Source organism: Hippopotamus amphibius, chromosome 2 (genome assembly GCF_030028045.1).
Source record: "Hippopotamus amphibius kiboko isolate mHipAmp2 chromosome 2, mHipAmp2.hap2, whole genome shotgun sequence".
Taxonomy (NCBI): Eukaryota; Metazoa; Chordata; class Mammalia; order Artiodactyla; family Hippopotamidae; genus Hippopotamus; species Hippopotamus amphibius.
The window spans coordinates 28,819,099-28,839,807 of NC_080187.1; the positions used below are offsets into that span (position 1 = coordinate 28,819,099).

General features: G+C 46.3%; 1 protein-coding gene across 3 annotated transcripts in view; it reads left to right on the plus strand.

The window, feature by feature from the left end:
* The window catches only part of ABCA1 (ATP binding cassette subfamily A member 1), a 123,802-nt gene that overhangs the window by 89,413 nt on the left and 13,680 nt on the right, over positions 1–20,709 (plus strand). For all 3 annotated transcript variants that reach the window (XM_057720426.1, XM_057720425.1, XM_057720427.1), the window contains 17 exons: positions 535–677; positions 904–1,041; positions 1,855–2,075; positions 3,301–3,373; positions 4,316–4,518; positions 5,606–5,654; positions 5,847–5,960; positions 7,325–7,473; positions 9,124–9,248; positions 10,630–10,728; positions 13,403–13,592; positions 14,450–14,544; positions 15,713–15,745; positions 16,926–17,031; positions 17,877–17,951; positions 18,576–18,745; positions 19,984–20,161. In XM_057720426.1, coding sequence (XP_057576409.1) covers positions 535–677; positions 904–1,041; positions 1,855–2,075; positions 3,301–3,373; positions 4,316–4,518; positions 5,606–5,654; positions 5,847–5,960; positions 7,325–7,473; positions 9,124–9,248; positions 10,630–10,728; positions 13,403–13,592; positions 14,450–14,544; positions 15,713–15,745; positions 16,926–17,031; positions 17,877–17,951; positions 18,576–18,745; positions 19,984–20,161 — 2,161 coding nt within the window. The remainder of the gene's footprint in view (positions 1–534; positions 678–903; positions 1,042–1,854; positions 2,076–3,300; positions 3,374–4,315; positions 4,519–5,605; positions 5,655–5,846; positions 5,961–7,324; positions 7,474–9,123; positions 9,249–10,629; positions 10,729–13,402; positions 13,593–14,449; positions 14,545–15,712; positions 15,746–16,925; positions 17,032–17,876; positions 17,952–18,575; positions 18,746–19,983; positions 20,162–20,709) is intronic.

The following is a 20,709-nucleotide window of genomic DNA, read 5'->3' on the forward strand; positions in this document are numbered from 1 at the left end:
GCCCATCAGCAAGCAGGGAGCTGCCCTGGTGAGCAGAGAGAGGCCTGAGCCGTGTGACCTTGGGCAAGGGCGTCCCCCGCTTGGGCCCCAGTTTCCTCTTATCTACAGTGAGCAGCTCGCGCGCGTGTCCTCCACAGGGGCCTCCCTTCTCTCAGGGCGGAGGGCCTTTGAGGTTCAGGGGGCTCGGACAGGCTGAGGCTGAGCCAGCTCCTTGGTTGGCAGGGCCGTGGGGAGGGCCCTCTGAGGACCTGCCGCTCACTGCCTGACGTGCGGGGGCCAGGCCTGCAGGGAACAGGGCGGACGTGACCCGTCCTGCTGTGGCTCTGGCTTCTTGAGCAGCTCATGGGGCTGCGCGCTGCCGTTCTACCTCGAATCTTTCCTGGAGGTTATTTTTCAGAAATTGGTAAAGTTAAAAAAAAAAAAAAAAAAAAAAAAAGGCGGGGAAAGAAAAACGTGCCTGTCGTGTCCTGGGTGAGGAGGCCCTGTGCTCTGTGTATCCTGGGGGCCCGGAGCTGAGCTGCCCCTGTGTCCCAGGCTGACTGTGGAAGAGCACATCTGGTTCTACGCCCGCCTGAAGGGGCTCTCGGAGGAGCACGTGAAGGCTGAGGTGGCGCAGATGGCTCTGGGTGTTGGTTTGCCGCCCAGCAAACTGAAAAGCAGAGCAAGTCAGCTGTCAGGTGAGGCCCGGCGCTGCCTTCCTCCTCCACCTCCCCTCCTGCTTCAACCACCACCCCACCCCGAGAAAATACAGCTGCCCCAGGGTCCCCTGCGTCGGGGGAATGGGAGGGTGGGTCAGAAATGTGTCCCGGGCTTGTCCCCAGGTGGGCACCTCCATTCGTCGCTCGCCACCTCTGCCGTCCCTCGCCGGGGCTGGTCCTGGAGCCTGTTTCCTCTCTCCCACAGGTGGAATGCAGAGAAAGCTGTCTGTGGCCTTGGCCTTTGTCGGGGGATCCAAGGTTGTCATTCTGGATGAGCCCACAGCCGGCGTGGACCCTTACTCCCGCAGGGGAATATGGGAGCTGCTGCTGAAATATCGACAAGGTAACTGATGTGTGTTTACTCTGCCTTCTGGGCTGCCAGGGGGAGGGAGGGAAGGAGAGGCTCTCGACGTCTGGGTGTATCTCATGGCTGTTCTTGCTAGAGCTTCTCAGGGAAAATGTGGAGCTGATCTCTGAGCTCAGCCCTGGTGTGCAAGTGGGAGGCCTGGTTTACAAGCCACGTCAAGTTTATACTTCATTACCTAGGGGCCTGCAAGGAGAAGAGAAACGGGGATAAAGGGCATCTTCTGTGGGCCCCCTGGGCTGCCCCCAGTATAGAACTTTCACGTGCATAGTATAATTATGTTCCGCTATAGACTGAGATTCTCAAGAGCCAAGGCTGCGTGGTCCTTCTTCTCTGTCCCCACATGGTACAAACAGAGTGGGTGAATACATGAATGGATGGGAGAGGTGCCGTCAGCTTAGAGAGGTGGAAGGTACCGAAGGTGGTATAGTATGGGTTTGGAGTCAGTTCAAGCTGGCCCGAGACCTTGGAAAAGTCATTTAACTCTGTTACTTTATCCATAATGGTGGTAGTGCCTGCCTTATAGAGGATTAGGTTGAATGGGGGTGCACGTAGACCACCTAGCACACTGCCCTCATGTAGCAAGTTCCCAAACAAACACTCCTGTCCTTTATTGTATGAGGATGCAGCTGCTGTCCTCACAGCGTTGCCGCCGTGGGGGTCATGAGCACACAGGCCTCGGGGTCTTTCTCCCAGGCTTTCCTCTGCTCATATTTCTGTAGTTCCGGCCGCTGCCATCAGTGAGGACAGCAGGCCTCACCTGTGCCATGTCCCTGTGTTTGTGCCTGGCAGGCCGCACCATTATTCTCTCCACGCACCACATGGATGAAGCGGACATCCTGGGAGACAGGATTGCCATCATTTCCCATGGGAAGCTGTGCTGCGTGGGCTCCTCCCTGTTCCTGAAGAACCAGCTGGGGACAGGGTACTACCTGACCCTGGTCAAGAAGGACGTGGAGTCCTCCCTCAGTTCCTGCAGAAATAGCAGCAGCACTGTGTCGTACCTGAAAAAGGTGAGTTGCAGGCTCAGTGCTGGGCTGGTGCAGGGTCCGGGGAGTCAGGACTCATCGGCTGTGACCGGCTTCTCTGCATCTGCCCCACTCTGACACCTTGAGGCCACCATCTCCCTGCTCTGTATCCCTTTGGAGTCATGTCGTACCTCCTATATGGAAAGCTCCGGAGACTTGTGTTCCCATCGTGCTAGCTCTGTTGAATCCTGTTTCCTTTTTCCTATGGAGACACAATGAGTGATGGAGAAGGTCCTTAGGGACTTAATTTTGTTGAAGAAGAGAGACTTGCCAAGAGTTAAGAGCCTTGGCTGCAGAGTGCCCTGCTGTACCTGCTCATTACCTTTAAATCTTATTGATCTTAACTTTTAAACTACAAAACAGCAAATATATATGAGCACCGATTTCATGTCAGACACTCAGGCTAGCAGACTCTGAGCATAAGAGGAAATCATGATAATGTTTGTAACGTTGTTATCATTTGCAAACTTTTTTTTTATATCTATCATCTCAAAGTACAGAGCAACCCTGGGAGGAAGGTATTGCAATTATTATCCCAAATGAGGGAAGTGAGGCTTGTAGGGATTCAGTTTATTCACAGTCACGCAGCAAGTGAGTAACAGAGGTGGAAACAAAACCCAGTAACCAGGTACACTTCCCCTATACTGCAGTACATGCCTAAGATTTATTTCTGTGTTCAAACAGTGGCACCCAAACACTTACATCCCAGCCTTGACCTCCTGTCCACTTATTTACCTTTAAACTAGTGCCTGGTGACTCAAAGTGCAGTTTGAGACCAGCAGCATCAAGATCGCTTGGGAGCTCATTAGAAATACAGAAACTTGGGCCCAACTCAGACGAAATTACTGAATTAGAATCTGCATTTTAACAAGGTCCTCTGGTGATGAAACACACATTAAAGCTTGAGAATCAATGAACTAGACAACCAGGCAGGTAAATCCCATGCCCAAGGTGGTCAGTGAGGGCCTGGTTACAGCACTCGTTGGCAGGCCACGGTTCGAGAGCTCTGCTTCCTTTGTACACAGCACACACATGTCGGATCAGACAGTGGCCTCAAAAGCCAAGGCTGCCCAGTTGCATGCCTCCCAGGAGAAGCTTTTCGCTCCAGTTCTTACACGATAGAGCTTCTCGGAAGCTCCCCCGGTGAAGGTGCTGGTGGCTGTACCTTGCTCGGTCTCTGACCCATTCTCACCTCCTTCTTTGCCATCAGGAGGACAGTGTTTCTCAGAGCAGTTCTGATGCTGGCCTGGGCAGCGACCATGAAAGTGACACGCTGACCATCGGTAAGGACTCTGGGGTTTCTTATTCAGGTGGTGCCTGAGCTTCCCCCAGCTGGGCAGAGTGGAGGCAGAGGAGGAGAGGTGCAGAGGCTGGTGGCGCTGACTCAAGGTTTGCTGCTGGGCTGGGGCTGGGCGGCTGCGGGAGAGGGTGTAGCTTGGTGGTGGATTGGCCTCGTGCTTGCCGGGGAGCCTGGGGCTTTGTCTGCGAGCTGGCAGGGCAGTGTCCCAGAGAGCTGAGATGATTGGGGGTGGGGGCTCCCTTAGGGGAGGGGGTCTTGCTGGACACTGAACGCTGGAGACCAAGGGTAAGGAGCTGAGTGACCACAGTGATGGGGGAGGGGCTGGAATCAGTGCCTAGGGAGGGTGCGCGCCCAGGAGAGGAACAGCCCGCTGGATTTCCCTCAGGAGGTGTGTATAGGGGGCCAGTGCCACCAGTAACACATATGGAACAGAAGCCTTTACCATGGCCACGTCTGCCCGGCCTAACAGCTGACTGTTCTCAGGAAGACCTCTCCTTCCACGCACTGTTTGATTAACCCTCTATTGAAGTGAATAGAAGGAGCCTCCTTTAAAAGGTTAGAGAAAGGTGAAGAATCTTTTATGGTTCCTTTAGTCAAGTTTTCCACTGAAGAATCCTAGAATTTAGGCTGTAAACACCAGGCTTTCAACCTAGAAAGTCATCCATCCCGCCACCCACCCAGCATGCACTGAGGACCTACACTGTGCCCGGCTTCGCTGATACAAAGGTGAATAAGACCCAGTCCCTGCCCCCAGGAACTCTCAGGCCAGAGATGAACATGTGGAACGACTTTTGTATCTGGGCCAGGTGTGGTGTGCAGGCAGCAGCCCCTGAGGAGTAGGCAAAGGGAGAAGGTGGGGAGCAGCTGGCCCTTAAAGGGGAACCTCTGAGCTGGCTGAGCTGTGTCTGTGCTTTGGTCTCTACAGATGTCTCTGCGATCTCCAACCTCATCAGGAAGCATGTGGCCGAGGCCCGGCTGGTGGAAGACATTGGGCATGAGCTGACCTACGTGCTGCCCTACGAAGCTGCCAAAGAGGGAGCCTTTGTGGAACTCTTCCACGAGATTGACGACCGGCTCTCAGACCTGGGCATCTCCAGTTACGGCATCTCAGAGACTACCCTGGAAGAAGTAAGTTCAGTGGCTGACTGTCAGAATATAGCAGGGCCAACAATCCTGGAGCCAGACAGGCAGCTTGCATGTCCATTGGGAATAGGATCACCATGGAACTAGGCACTGAGCCCTTAGGTCGTTGGCACCTGGGTAATGTTGGTTCCAGTTAGCCCTTGAAGGTTGTAGTGGGAGATGGTAGGAAAGAACTATTAGGATTGCTCCCTGGTATGACTGTGTCATGACCATGCAGAGGAAATGGCCAATATTTATGGAAAATCTACTTGTGCCCTGTGCTAACCTTGATGTGTTTTGTTTGCTTTTTTCAATCATCGTAACTTCATTGAATCCTCATAACAAAATGAGAAAGTTGACACTCAGGGATGCTGAGCGAGGATTCAGAATCAGAGGTCTTGGGCTTCAAAGCTCATACCCTATTACTGTGTAAGCAGTGCCTCTCTTTAGAGAGACCTCGAGGGCTGGAAGGGATATAAAAGTTGTCTGGCCTGGTAGTCTCCAAGTTTGACTGTGCAGCAGAATCTTCTGAGAATATTATTGACAATAAAAATTCCAAGGCTCAGCTCCAGAGTCTTTGAATCAGAATTTCTGGAGGAAAGGCCTTGATGTCTGTGCTTTTATTGCATGCTTCCTGGGCAGCATCTGTAGATCAAAGTTTGGGAATCACTGGTCTAGTTCAGATTGTCTTCTGATGTTGGAATCCCTGCCATTACATTTCTACTTGTGGGGAACCCCTCCTCTCCTGATCATCCTGTCCTGGATAACCTATCACGGTGCTAGCCTGCTCAAAGATTTGGAGCTATAGACTTGAAAGAAGCCCCTTGGCTCACTCCCTGTAGGTTTAGAACAAATTCCTCCTTCCGCAGTGTCCTCATGCCAGAGCTTTAATTTGAAAATGATTCCACCCCTGGGGAAATGTTCTCTGGTAAAAACGGCTTCTCTCCCAAGTGACTCTGACAAAGTGTTATTAATAAACGCGTCTTCCACGTTTTGTCTTAAGGGCTAGCACACCATTCAGTCATGTAACAAGCATGGCACTTACTCGCACAACGTGGTGCTTACAGCACTCTCACTCACTCTTATTTTTCAGATATTTCTCAAAGTGGCTGAAGAGAGTGGGGTGGATGCTGAGACCTCAGGTAACCTTCTAGGGGGCTGCACACTCTCTGGGCTGGGCCACCTGTAGGCTGTCTTAGCTCACCAGGGTTGTGCCTTTCCCTTCAAATTGTTTATGACCTTCTTACTTTTAGTGTATAGATTTGTTACAGATTTGGAGAGTTTGTTTTGTTACAAATAAAGTAACACGTGGGGTTCCTTGCTTTTGCCTGTAGATGGCACCTTACCTGCAAGACGAAACAGACGGGTCTTCGGGGACAAACAGAGCTGTCTTCACCCATTTACTGAAGATGATGCTGTAGATCCAAATGATTCTGACATAGATCCAGGTCTGTCTGGGCAAGATCTGCATTCCCATTGCTTGGAAGTGAATTTCTCTCTTACGTTCTTCTCCATTGTTACCTTTCAAGGCCCTTGAACCAGGATGATAGATGCCTACAGGGTCCAAAGGGAAGAGAGAAAAGGAGAAAAGCCACTTTCCTCTTTCCAGAGTTGTGCATACAGTCCAACCGGAAAGAGCCTGTCCTCACCACTTCCATCATTGCACTGAGATCTTTCTCTCAAGATACACATCAAAAGATGGCTCCTCAATCCTCTGAATCCATTTCTTATCTTTTCTCACATTCATTAGTTGTTTAATTGTTGAATAAATGTGCTCTGAATGGATGATGGACGATCTTGAAAGAGCGAGGTGAATTTGCTTTCAGAGTTAACTGCACCCTTAGACTTAGCTGTTTTGGATGAGTGTGTCCCTGTGTATTTGACTGCGATGGAGAAGGGTCAGGCAGAAAATCAAGCCACCGCAGTTAGAAATCGTTCATTTAAGATGAGGATTTCTATAAAAATTTTCACAATATAAATTTGACAATAAAAATTCCAAGGTTCAGCTCCAGGGTCTTTGAGTCAGAATTTCTGGAGGTAAGGCCTTGATGTCTGTGCTTTTATTGCATGTTTCCTGGGCAGCATCTGTAGATCAGAGTTTGGAAATCATTGGTCTAGTTCAGATTGTCTTCTGATGTTGGAATCCCTGCCTTTACATTTCTAGTGATGGGGAACCCCTCCTCTCCTGATCATCCTGTCTTGGATAACCTATCACGGTGCTAGCCTACTCAAAGATTTGGGCCCGTAGACTTGAAAGAAGCCCCTTGGCTCATTCCCTGTAGGTTCAGAACAAATTCCTCCTTCTGCAGTGCCACTTCCCTGTACCACATGAATGTGTGACTCTCGTGTTCTCCGTAACTTCATACATCGTCAGTACTCAGATCACCAGGATGTGTCCACCTTTTACCAAAAATATAATAGATGGGAGATAAATTGCCATTGTGTGTTCTCAAGTATGTCAGCCTACATACATGGCCTATTTTATAAAATATTCTGTAAGAAATGGAGAATAACTTGATTCATCTGAATGGCTTGATGTAACACCATTATGTGTGAATACATCTCTTCAGTTGTCTCAAGGCGCCTTCATTTTTCTGTGCCCATCAGATGAGAACCCAGAGACTGCTGCTGTTGTACATTTGGGGTCATAACTTTTCCGTGGTCGTGAATTTGTCATGAAGGTCCTTTACTCCTCTACTTTTACCTTCAAATGCAAGCCTCCAAGATGGTTGCTGAAGATGCTGGAGGGAGGAGCATGGGGATGTCAAAAATGCCTGTATATTAGGTGACCCTCAGTGTTGGGTTTCTGCAGAATCCAAAGAAACAGACCTGCTCAGCGGGATGGACGGCAAAGGCTCCTACCAGGTGAAGGGCTGGAAACTCACACAGCAGCAGTTTGTGGCCCTTTTGTGGAAGAGGCTGCTGATTGCCAGACGGAGTCGGAAGGGATTCTTTGCTCAGGTGAGAAGTGCTGTTCCAGGCCCAGGACTCAGGCTTCCTTGGTGAGCAGTGAAGGCAGGCATTGTTGTTAGAAGATGGATACTGGAGCCAGATTATCTGTATTTCAATCCCAGTTCTGTTTCTTGCACTCATATATCTATTGACAGGTTACTTCTCTGAGCTTCAGTCCCCTTATCTGTAAGATGGGGTTAATAATAGTACCTATGATATAATTGTTATGAAGATTAAAATAAGTGCTTAGAATGGGCCTCACATTAATAATTACTGTGTGTGTTAGTTTTATCGTAGAGGAGAGTATAACAAGGACAAATTTTAGAAAAACTGGCTGGGCAAATTAAACTTTCATAACTTCAGAGATAATATGCCCACATGCACTCAGCATGTGAATGGAAACTTGATTTTTCTCGAAGTTGATGTTTAAATGCAAACTGATAGAAAAAATGACCAGAGGTCAGACCAAAAAATGGTAAACAGAGAAGACTCATTACACTCTTGCCTGCGTGGCAGTGTTTGCATGCTAACCTGCTGGGTTAGGAGGGATGTACTCATTCCACTCTATAAAATCAAGAAGTGTAAAGAAGTTACAGAGATTCTTCCCTACAGACTGTGTGGGTAATGCAAAGAGTATGATTTTGGAGCACACAGACTTAGGTTTGAATTCTGGTTCTGCTATTTAGTGGCTGTGTGGCCTTGGGCAAGTTACTTAGTGTCTCTGAACCTCAGTTACCTTGTTTGTTGATTGGTGATAATGGTATTACTACTTAGGGTTGTAATGATAGTTAAATAAGATGATGCTCATACAGTATTTTCCCATGAAATTAATCACCCAGTGATTAATTTTCTTCATTGAAACTTGAGAACGTTGGAACCATGGGTATCATTTGGTTTTTTTTTTTTTTTTTAAGGATAAATTTCTCAGGAATAAATGGAAGGAGCTTAGAGTTTGCTTATAAAGTATGTATAGGTCATTGTTTTCAGAGAAGGTACAGGTGTAAAGTTTAAGGTGGTTTAGTAAGGATTTAGGTTAATTATGCTTTTCGAGGCCATCAGGGACAAGAAATGGCTGCTGTTACCTTTCTATGGAGACAGTGCTTTAGAGTGGTTTTATCAGAGTATGGGATCTGAATGGGTCACCTAGTCTGTCTGCAGATTACAAAGGAGAAGACTGAGGCCATAGGGGACGTGACTTCACATGGATACACTTGTAGTAGAGACAGAATGAAGCCGCAGGTCTTCCAGCTTCTGGTCCAGGCTTGGGCTCTCGGCTTTCCTCTGAGCTGAGCTGCGCTCATGGCCAGTGTGATCTTTCTCAGGTTTTCAGGGAGAAGAGGGACCCAGTGTTCTGAGTCACCCTGACATGTGACCACTGTTCACTCTGTGAAGTCCTAAGCTCGGTGCCCCTGCCAGGTGGCCACAGCCTCTGGCCTTGTGTTGCCAGCTCCCAGAAATGCCCCAGAGGGAAGGGGTTTAGATTTCAGTCTCCACTGCTTCCAGTCTGCCAAGAATGCCCTGGAGGAGCTGGGCCCTGTGCACACCCGAGCGCTGGCTGGTCTGGGTGGGTGGCTGGACTCAGGGCTTTGCCCTGTGGCCTTCTTTCTAACCCTTGTCCTTCTTTTGCGATGTCTCTTTCCTCCTGCCCTCTGGCTATAGATCGTCCTACCAGCTGTGTTTGTCTGCATTGCACTGGTGTTCAGCTTGATCGTGCCACCCTTTGGCAAGTACCCCAGCCTGGAACTTCAGCCCTGGATGTACAACGAACAGTATACATTTGTCAGGTATGCGTTTGCCTTCTGCACCCAAGACGGGAGGAGAGCTCAGGCCCACCAGGGTGTTTACTGTGCCGAGGGCCAAGGGAAGAGGGACTGGAGAGTAGCACAGGGGCATGGATTTATCAGCTGTGGCTACAGCCCTCACACAAACTCACGTTAGATGCAAAGAACGCAGTGAACAAAACCTGAACTAACAGGCCAGTCCTCTTACCTCTTTATACGCTGTTGTCAGGAACATACGTGTTTTCTGTAAATAACTTGCCCTTGTAAAAGAGTCCATGACTGAGCTATCATATATTTGGATTTTCATAGCTATGTCTTTATTTTGTACTTGAACACATGGCTTCCATACACTCAGAGCATCACACCTCCAGGTTCTTGTTTTCTGCGTGGTGCAATTCGTGTTTCTATTATTTAGTCTTTTAGGTTATAGATAATAGCTAGTGTTTGTTTTTTAGACAAAAATACCAGCTACTCTGTAACAATCCAGCGCTTCAAACAAAAGGGCAAAGGACTTTCTCCGTCTCATTATGCAGGAGTTTTCCTCAGTCCCATAGTATTCGCAGAACTTTCAGTGGAGGGAGTGTGTCAGTGATGTCAAAGGGAAGCTTTAAAGGAAAGAAAAAAAGAGAAAAATATGTAACCATATAAATCAGCCTCTTTTTCTCTAATCCCGTGCTTCCTTCTGGTTTAGTGCAGGTTTACTTTCTTCTTTCCTTTCCCAGTTACTGACCTTGTATTGCCCAGGGCTGTAGGACACACGGGCTTGTTTTATGTTTATAACCTGTGCCAGAACACACTGTTTGTGTTTTCCACTTGTCCATGCAAACGTTCAGCCCATAAAATCTGCCTGCCCTTTCCTAGAAAATCCCTGTTGTCTATACCTAATGGATAATTGTGAAAGTACTTTTGAAATCCTGATCTTTAATGAATTCACGTACCTCACGTTATAATATATATGTAAATGTATGTGGGTGGGGGTGTAGACATGCACACACACGTGCACACATGTGCACACCTCCATACGTATAACTTATGTACACAGGCTCCACGTTGGAGTGCTGTATGTTACCTTGACACCAAATAAACAGCCAGAGGCTGAGTTCCTTGTGGGTGGGTTCTGTGTTTCTGTGTTAAGAGCTTGGCATACAGGAAGTACTTAATAAAGTGTTTAACTTAAAAAGAAAAACCTTTCCTCCTACTCGAAGAGGGGGGAATCAAGGGAAGGAGGGAATACGGGGATATGTGTATGAAAACAGATGATTGAACTTGGTGTACCCCCAAAAAAATAATAAAACAAAACAAAACAAAACAAAAAAAACCTTTCCTCCTCCCCATTCGGGGTTTCAATGAATTGCTGAGCCAACTGCTCCTCATGTTCCTACAGTAATGATGCTCCTGCGGACGCAAGCACCCAGGAACTCTTGAATGCTCTCACTGGAAAGCCTGGCTTCGGAACCCGATGTATGGAAGGAAGCCCGATCCCGTGAGTGCCCCTCCGCGGCTGGCTTCGTGTGCTTGTCACCTGGCTTGGTCTGTACACCGCTTTTATCACTTGTATGCCACATGGTGAAGACCATCATTTGCCCTTTGGACCATTTTTTGTTTTGAAAAAGCTAATACAGTGATTTAATCAGACCATCTAGGAACAAATGTAATAGACTAGGAGAGTCTTCTAGCATCTTGCCAGGCAAACAACTATAGACATTTGTTTACTGCTTTAGAAATTAATGTTTCATTTAAATGGTACTTTATGCTGATCCCTTTCCCCCAGCTCCTAGACCTAAGTGCAGAGACAGGCTCCCATTATGTATAATTTGCAGTTTTTTTTATCAGCTTCTTCACTCTAAAAGCCTGAAAAGATGACATAGTTTTTTTTATAACAATGGACATTTTCTTCTTTCAGAGTTGCACATTTTTATCATATTCTTCAAAGTCCTTAAAAAAAAAAGTAGGCAGTGTATACCTAAATTCAGTAAAATACCCACATGACTCTAAGTGTATATGGAGGGAAGGCATGTCCAGAGATCTTTGTGAGTAGACAGTGAACAGAGGTGAGGAGCTTCTGAGAGATCCCGATGACGGTAGAGGTGGGTGCAAATTTTCAGGCTCAGGTAGGTTGTTAACCACAGACTGAGGAATTATGGAGATTGTAGGAAGGTGTGGAAAGATTGGAGAAGGCCTAACTTGCATTCCAGGTTTTAAAGGGAAGATAGTGAGCTTGCATGTGACAGACCAAGTGAGCATACCACCTGTGTGTGCAAGGTTTCAGAACAGATTGCTAAACAGATAGCTATCATGTACTTGCTAGCTCTTATTAATTGAGTACTTACTGAACATTTGTTAGTACTTCATACCTGCTAAGTGGTAAATCCTGACAGTCAGTATCAGTTCCTAAAGAACAAGATCACCAAGGTGGAGAAGGACAGAGATTTCACAAGACTTTTTTTTCCCCATCTGATTCTTTTCTTTTTTTTAGAACTTTTATTGAGATATAATTGACATACGATAAGCTACATATATTTAAAGTGTACAATTTGATATTTTTGTCTTAGTAATATATACATGGTGATCCCAATCTTCCCATTCATCCCACCCCAACTCCTCCCCCCCCACAAGACTTTTGGTGAGATTCCACTTGGACGTACTCTGTAGGCGAGGTAAGGGTGAGATGAGGTGATAACAGAGGTAGGTGGATTCATCACACGCCAGCTCAACAGTATGGACTCATAGATGGATGCCAGCCTAGGAGGGATCTGTAGGAGCCGGGTCTGATTTCAGAGGTGCAGGCCCGACATCACGGCTCGCAGCCTGGGGGCAGAGCACCACTGACATGTACTGGGGGTCGTCTGATGTAAGGACACCACTCTGGAGACTTTTAGGTTTTTCAGAAAGTAGTGGACCTGAGGGAAATTTGACTGGGACACGTCCCCGTGGCATTTAACCTTGTCTCAGCCAGTCATCTTGTGAAGGTTTCAGAGTGTGAGCTTCCGGATGGCCCTGTCTTAGTCTGACTTTTCCATGTAATCCAGGTGCTTTAAAGAGAGAACCAGAGGGCAGTTCACAAAACTGTTCATTTGATAGAAGAATCCTCTAAAGACTGTGGCTGTACTTCAGATTGTAGAGTTTTGCAACTGGAAGGGATGTTAGAAATACCTTGTTGAAATGTGACTTATTGAAATAGGTTATTTTTTACTTTTGTTTCGCTAGTGGAGAAAATAGGCCCTGAGAGGGCAAGTGACTTGCCAGTGGTCTCACAGTAATTCAAAGCTCAAGTCAGACGTAAAGGCCTGTCTTTAGTCACCTGGGATGCTTGCAGACAACCTAAGCTCTTCACCGGCCAACAACTCTCACCCCTATTCACTCCCCGCAAATTCTCTTCTTGTTTTAAAACATAAAGTGAATTCGACATTCTGCACTAGATTTTCAGCACATTGAGCATAAAATGCAGACTCCTTCCCAGGCCTGTGTCCTCTGACTCCTGCCTCCCTCTCCTCCTCATCTCCCGTCCCTCTCCCTCGTAGCCCAACTCATTCCAGCCCCACTGCCTTCCTGTTGTTCCTTAAACGTAGAACGCTCGGGACCTTTTCACCTGTGCTCTGTTGCTTCTGCTCGTAATACTCTTCCCCTGAATCCCTGCCTAGCTTGTTCTCTCTCATCCTTTGGGCTTTGGCTGAAATATATGACCTCTTCAGATGGTCCTTTCTCACCAGTCACTCTGCCTTTATTTTGTTTCACTTTTAGCTGTCTAAAATTATATGATTTAATTGTTTGTTACTGAACTCTTTCATGGGAACACACACTCCATGAAGGCAGAGACTTTGCCTTTTTACCCCAGATTCTCAAATACGCAGGACAGTGTCTGGCACATAGTAGGTGCTCAGTGAATGTTTGTTGAGTGAACCCATGGGTGAGTGATTTGAATGCTGGTGACTAGATTGACTTGAGTTCATTACATGAGCATTTAGGCCCTCTTTGTGTTCCATTGTCCTTCACTGTAAAATGTGTTTGTAGCTTACAAGTCTGTGGAGTGGATCAAATAACCAAGTGGTGAGGGGATAGATGCATGTTTGCAGTTGTTATTGATTGGTCCTGTGCTCTGAGGCAACAGGAAAGGCCAAGCCCTCTTGGGTGATTCTACCTTTGATGTCCCTTTGTAGAAACATGCCCTGTTTGGTGGGGGAGGAGGAGTGGCGCACTGCCCCAGTCCCCCAGACCATGACGGACCTCTTCCAAAACGGGAACTGGACGATGGAGAACCCTTCCCCGACCTGCCAGTGTAGCAGTGACAAAATCAAGAAGATGCTGCCCGTGTGTCCCCTGGGAGCAGGGGGGCTGCCTCCTCCCCAAGTGAGTCACGGTCAGGGTGTGACTGAGCAGATGGGGGTACAGGGTGGGCTGGGGAGAAGGAATGGATGACATATTTTGAAGTCAGCTGAGATTCCTTCCTTGTTCGAGATACAGCCAGAGCACAGCACTCTGGATCAGCGGGCTGTGGGAGGCACACTGTGGTGTCACAGGACAGACTGTGACAGGCCCAGCTTCATCTCTGCCTGTGCCACAGATGAGCTGGTGACCTTGGACAGGCCGCTCTGAGTCCCTGGGCCTGTTTCCTCACCGCTGAACTAGGGAGGCTGGCCCATAAAACTTCTGTGAGTCTTACAACTCTGAGACTCTGAGTGAGAGAAACAATTCTGAACCATTTTTTTCTGAGAAAAATTTCCGGAAGAGGAAATTTGCTTGTGATGTCTCTCTGCATCAGCATCCAGGTTGGAGGGTGAGGACAAGGAATTTTAAATGGTGTCGAAAACTTAGAGTAGCCCTTCCTGGTTACCTTTCCTTAAAATAACAGCTCATCTCTTCATCAGTATAACTCCAGTGAACAGAGGAATTCACTAGGCATAGTCAATGGTGCTGCTCCCTAAAAACCTTTGTAACTGTAAAGAATGATACTTCACGGACTGTTGCTTAGTTCTGAATAATTTGCTGGGGATCGCCTTGGCTTTCCGTAAGTGAATGGCCATGCTGAGGGCAGGATGGACCAGACCTTGGTGGCCGGCTGATGGCAGTGTCTGGGTCCTGTGGGCAGAGTCTGGTCACACCGTGGTACACGTTTGACAGACATGTGTCATTATCATCCTTGATTTGTTTTCTGTTCCAATTCTGGTCCGTAAAGACACATGTGCTTGGTTTTTCTGTGATAACAGAGAAAACAGAACACGGCGGACATCCTTCAGAACCTGACAGGAAGAAACATTTCGGATTATCTGGTGAAGACATATGTGCAGATCATAGCCAAAAGGTCATTATTTACTAACCTTGGCCCCTGCTTAATCATTACTGATCAGAGGAATTAAAGGCCTAAGAAAATAGTCGATTGAGTAGTGGGGGGAACATCACATTTTGGCTTGAAGTTGTCTTTTGGAAATTTAGGATATTCTTTCAAACTAGAAAAGGTGATGGGAAGTGTTATGAACACTCTGCTTTAAGACTGAGGTTGCCTGTTTCCAGAACGAAAATAAATCTGGATTCAGATTCTAATTCTGCCACTTATTAGCTGTTTGATCATGAGCAACCAGTTATCCATTGTATAAAATGTGATAATAACATTGCTCTTATTTCTTGTGAGGATTAAATGAAATGATGCATCTGAAGTGTCTCTCATGGATGGAATGAATGATAATACGTGGCATTATAAACAGAGCACTGGCCCAACTTAATGGAGCCTTGGAAGAGCCACGTAGCTTCCTGGGGCCTGGGAAGGGAATCGTCCCTTTGTCCAGCATATCTGTGGCACACATGCTACCTGCCCTCGTCCTCTGGGTTATCACATTGACTGTCACAGTATTACAGTACTCATGTACTTTACATAATAGTGGGCCTATTGACCTTCAAAGAAATTAACAGGAGACATAGGGAAAAACATAGTATATGTAGGGGTCAGTATTATCTGTGGTTTCAGACAGTCACTGGGGGTCTTGGAATGTATCTCTTCCAGATAAGTGGGCACTGCATGTTTGTTCTAGCTTCCATCCCATCAGCTTGGTTAGTTGGGCCCCTAAGTTAGGAGTTCTAGTGACTTTTAATGACAAAGGTATGCTTGAATGACAGTTACTGTGAGTTTCCAAAACTAGAGGCATAACCTCTGCGTATGTCATCCGTAATTGAACTATTATTTTGAAGCTAAAAAGTTTCTAGTTTGATCACATCTTTGGAGGTTTTTGAATTGTTATAATACCAGGCATGATTTTCATATAAATAATAAGGTTTTAAGATGGGGAGAAGAAGAGACATGGTAATTAGGGCTTCTTTCCTCTGGCAAAACCCGGTAGCACCAGCCTGATCGTAGGAGTTATTTCTGTCCCTTTGTTGTATCCTCAAGTAGATATTTATTCCTTTTGCATCATCAAGAATAGGATCAGTGTTTCTTTGGACTGATTTCTGGTTTCTTTGTCTTTGGCCTTCTGCAGCTTAAAGAACAAGATCTGGGTGAATGAATTTAGGTAAGTTGACCTCTCTGTGCTTTCTTTTCATTTGCCTTGACTCCTAAAGTTCAGGAGGATGATTTTGATGCAGTTTTCTTGGATCCTGGGAAGTTGTTGTTTTAGGGATTGTTTTTCCTTTAGCATTTCTGCTCAGTGCCCCACTGCCACTTCAGAGACCTTTGGGATATTTGGCATACAGATCTCCTTGAGGAGATCAGACGTTCCGTGTGGGTCTCTGGGGACTTGGCAGGAAGCACGATGTTGTGAGAGGAATACATACGCTAGTTAAACTTACCAAATCAGATTCCTAGAGGTTCTGGGGGCTCAAGGACAATTTTTCAGGCCTTTGGGATAACCAAGAAGGTCTTAGACGAAATAAGAGGCATCAAAACCATCTGTGATCATTGTATTTCGACTCATTTGTCCCTCTGAGTTTTTTTTTTTTAAATAATAACATTTCTATTAGAATTAAAACCAGAGTTCCATTAGGATAGCAAGAATCATTCTCTCCTCTGCTACAGTCAGGCTCTCTCCTCCCCACCCTCCACCGCCACCCCTGCCCACATCCTTCTGGGTTTTGAAGGAGCAAATGGGACTGGGGAAGAAAAGGAGGGACTCTTGAAGCCCATCATTACTCATGAGAAATGAGATTCCTTACATGGCTGCCTGAAAACTTGGCTCTTTGTGCCTGCCTCCCACCTTCCTTCTTTGCCTTTTCCCCAAGAGCCAGGACCTACTGAGTAACTGAGCAGAGCGGGTGCAGGACCCTTTGTGGTCCTCCTGCTAGGAAAGAGCCACAGCCTGTCTATAAGCCCTCCCTGGCCTCTCTGGTCAGTGTCTTCACTACTCTTCCTGACTCCCCATCTGCTTGCCTGGAGACCCACGTTCAGGCCAGAGCCACCAGGGTGGGAGGAGCATCTGTGAGATGAACGAGTATTCTTTGCTCAACATCTCAGATGTCTCCCTCTGCATATAATCGGACTCAGGTCCCTCCCACTTGCACAGGAGACATAAGAGCTAATAGATTGCCAGAATCCATTAGAGGAGGCCAAGGTGAAACTTTCTCTGAGTCTAACTTTGGTCCTACTTTGAACGGGCAGTTCATCTAAATGAAGCATTACATACTCACGCGGTGTCTGCTGCTGAGTGATATTGGGCCCCACACTGCCTGTGTTTTAATGTCAAGCTGTTCTTTTAGGTACGGTGGGTTTTCCCTGGGTGCCAGTAATTCCCAATCACTTCCTCCGAGTGAAGCAGTGAATGATGCCATCAAGCAAATGAAGAAGCACTTGAACGTGGCCAAGGTACAGTATCCATCCCAAGACATGTCAGACAGGAAATGAGTTGCTGGTACATGGGAATAGTTGGCAGGTAGATCTGATCAACTGGCAGCTTATTGTTTAAGACTTTCAAATACAAAGTCATCACTGGGCATTTAGTGATCTTGGGCCAGCCAAGACTGAGCTACTCAGTATGTACCTTGCTATCTGAAAGTACAGATCAAAAACAGATGCAGAGATTTTAAATCTCTCAATAAGTATAGCCAATGGGTAAATAAACTGGGAATCAAACATACTTTTCTGAAACAATCCCTATTTAACAGGAAATGAATCATTTTCTTTAGGCTGGCAGCTAGTTTTAGTACCTGATAAGCATTCACTTCATTTATCTGTATCTCGAGTTCCCCATTTCTAAGTTTGAATGAGGGGGGGTCAGATGACTCCAGGGTCACGGGCAGCAGGGATCGTCCTAGAGTCTGTATGTCTGCACTTGAGGCACAGATTCCATGTCTGATGCATCTGCACGTTGAGTGTAGTTTTGGGTCTTAGAATGACATCAAGGGGACACAGTGAAGAATCCTCGCCACCAGTTACAGCCAGACATCTGCATCTTGGGACTTTGAGTCACTGGGTTTCCCCTCTGGTTCCTTTAAGACCTGTGGCTTGTGGCAACATCAGTGCTTTAGACTTCTGGTCACTTGTTTCTCAGAAGCCAGTCATAACTCAGTGGCTTCAAGTTTCATTTCAGTGAACGAGGCAGTAGCGGTGTTGCCCTTCACAAGGTCGTCCCAGTGTCCACACACTCCAGACTTCCTGTTGCCCTCCCCTTGTGAACCATCCTAACTGAGGCAGCTTTCTGTTGTTCACAGGACAGTTCTGCAGATCGATTTCTCAGCAGCTTGGGAAGGTTCATGACAGGACTGGACACGAAAAATAATGTCAAGGTAAAGCCCTTTGTTCCAATAGCTTTTTTGTTTGTTTGTTTGGCCACTCTGCAGGGCTTGAAGGATCTTAGTTCTCCAACCAGGGATTGAACACCCAGGCCCACGGCAATGAAAGCACTGAGTCCTAACCACTGGACCGCCGGGGAGTTCCCTCCAACAGCCTTTTGATGAACAGTAATCCCTGTGTTCCCCCGAAGCACTTTCAGCTCATGATAATGTTGATTCATGACAGAAAAGTCTAGGAACGTTACTGGGGAGGCTGTACAACGTGATGATGAAGAGAACTTGCTTTGCCACCAGTCACACCAGGGGAACCATTATGAACTTGATCGAGTTACTTAACCCATCTAAGCCGCAGTTTCCTAATCTATAAAATGGAGACAATAATGATGGCTACCTCAAAGCTATGGCGAGGATCAAATGAGTTAAACATAGTCTGGCTGCACAGTCAGTGCCGGGCTCACCTTGGCCGCTGTTACCTTTTTGCCGTGTTCTCTTGATCATGTTTTGTCTCCGGATATAACTGGAATTTCTGGAGTTTACGTGCATGTTTTGTGAGTGTGCATCTACCTCTGGGAGCAGGGTTTGGGAGCAGTACCTTGCACCTGGTATGTTTTATTTCAGGTATGGTTCAACAACAAGGGCTGGCACGCCATCAGCTCTTTCTTGAACGTCATCAACAATGCCATTCTCCGGGCCAACCTGCAGAAGGGAGAGAACCCCAGCCAGTATGGGATCACTGCATTCAATCACCCCCTGAACCTCACCAAGCAGCAGCTCTCAGAAGTGGCTCTGTAAGTGTCGCTGTGTCTGAGCAGGGAGAGGGAGAGCGTGTCTGGGGGAATCATGGAGCAGGGAAAGGAGTATGAAGCCGGCTATAGAGTAACAGCTGGGGAAACAGGTTCAGTATGGTTTGTCTGGGTTGGTCCAGGCTCTGGACAGAAAATGATCAGGGCAGGGATTAAACTGCAGAAGATAGATGACTCTGATATATTAAAGCCATTATTACATTTAGTGAATTCATATAAAGTAAGTTAAATTGTTAATATAATTCTAAAATATGTTAACTTACCCTTCATACAATGTTTAATAAAACAATCAGTTTCATTTGTTTTGAAACCACTATTTTTAAACTTGGTGAAACATGCTTTTATCAGCTTGTGTTTAATTCCTGGAGAGAGGGAGAGTGTGTGTGTGTGTGTGTGTGTGTGTGTGTGTGTGTGTGTGTGAAGTTAAAGCCAGTATAACCTAGTTCAGAGTATATAACCTTTGAAATCACAGAGATCTGGGTTTGAATCTTGTTTCTAAACTTTCTAGATGTATGGTGTTAAGTGAGGCAATTCATGTAAATTGCCAAGTCCAGTCTTCAACACAAGGTTGATATTCAACACACGTTAGGTTCCTTTCCTCTCTATGGAGCATGGGACAGTTATTATTTCTGTTTCACTTGTATAGAATATCAATATATGTCTCTGGGATCTTTATACCAAGCTTATATAAAATGTATGCAGAGAAATAGTTTATATTGTACCCCATTTAATGGGCTGTGCTGCTTATAATAAGGATCTGATGGAATTTTTATATGTGTTAGATTGATAGGCCACACACTTTTGTTGTCAAACTTATTTACAGCCAGACGTTGTTTGAATAGTTTCGCACGATTATTTCTTCTTTATTTAGTTTTCAAGCTACACTACTCCTTATGTGTGAAAATTTACAATTTGTTGCTCATAGAAGGTCAAGAGTAGTGGAACAAAGTGAATACCATTAGGCCACTCTTAGACGTCCTTTAATAATTTCATTTTGGCAGTGGACCCTTTTTGACCTTGGTAGAATCAGTTTTGCATTAGAATTATCAAGGTTTGTTGTTTTTTGGTTTTCTTTTTTTTTTTTCACTTGAAAGTAATCATCTTTAACCCTGAATAAAATATATTTGGTGAACAGATTTTTTCCCCTGGGCTATGCGTCAGATATTTGTGTGTGTGTGTGTGTCCCTGATTGAGTCCTCAGCTGCGCTGTCTGTCTTTTTCAGGATGACCACGTCAGTGGACGTCCTCGTGTCCATCTGTGTCATCTTTGCGATGTCCTTCGTCCCGGCCAGCTTCGTCGTGTTCCTCATCCAGGAGCGGGTCAGCAAAGCGAAGCACCTGCAGTTCATCAGCGGAGTGAAGCCCGTCATCTACTGGCTCTCCAATTTTGTCTGGGACATGGTGAGAACGCCTGTCTGCTGCTGCTTTGTAAATCTCCATCAAGGCTCTGGATTGGATGGGTGAAACGGCCCCTGGCCATCAGCAGAAAATGTTCTAGCTCGTTCAGAGATGAACGAAAGAGGAAAAGGCAGACCCAGTGGTACACTTTCATGTGACCAAACATGGCCTTAAGCACAGGGCTGATCTCACACCAGAGAAAATCTGTGCACACGGACTGCAGTTAGTACCACCACCACCACCTCATTCCCTAAGTGACAACCGTCCAAAGAAACTGAGGCGGAAGACTCTTAGTCAGAACTCAAAGCCAGTGCCCCTCACGTGTGATAGAGTTTTAACCTCCAGAGTCAGGGTGTTCTTTGTCTTACTTAGGAACTCAGTCTTGTCACTTGAAAACTTTATATGTTTTACTGGAAGCTTATCCATCCATTGCAAATCTGTTTTCATGCCAGCTGTAATATGTTGCTTCTGTTTGGACCAATATGGAGGACTTCAAAGGATTCTGAAGTTCTAATTTTTGTAACACGGAGTGGAAAGGTATCTCCCTATGA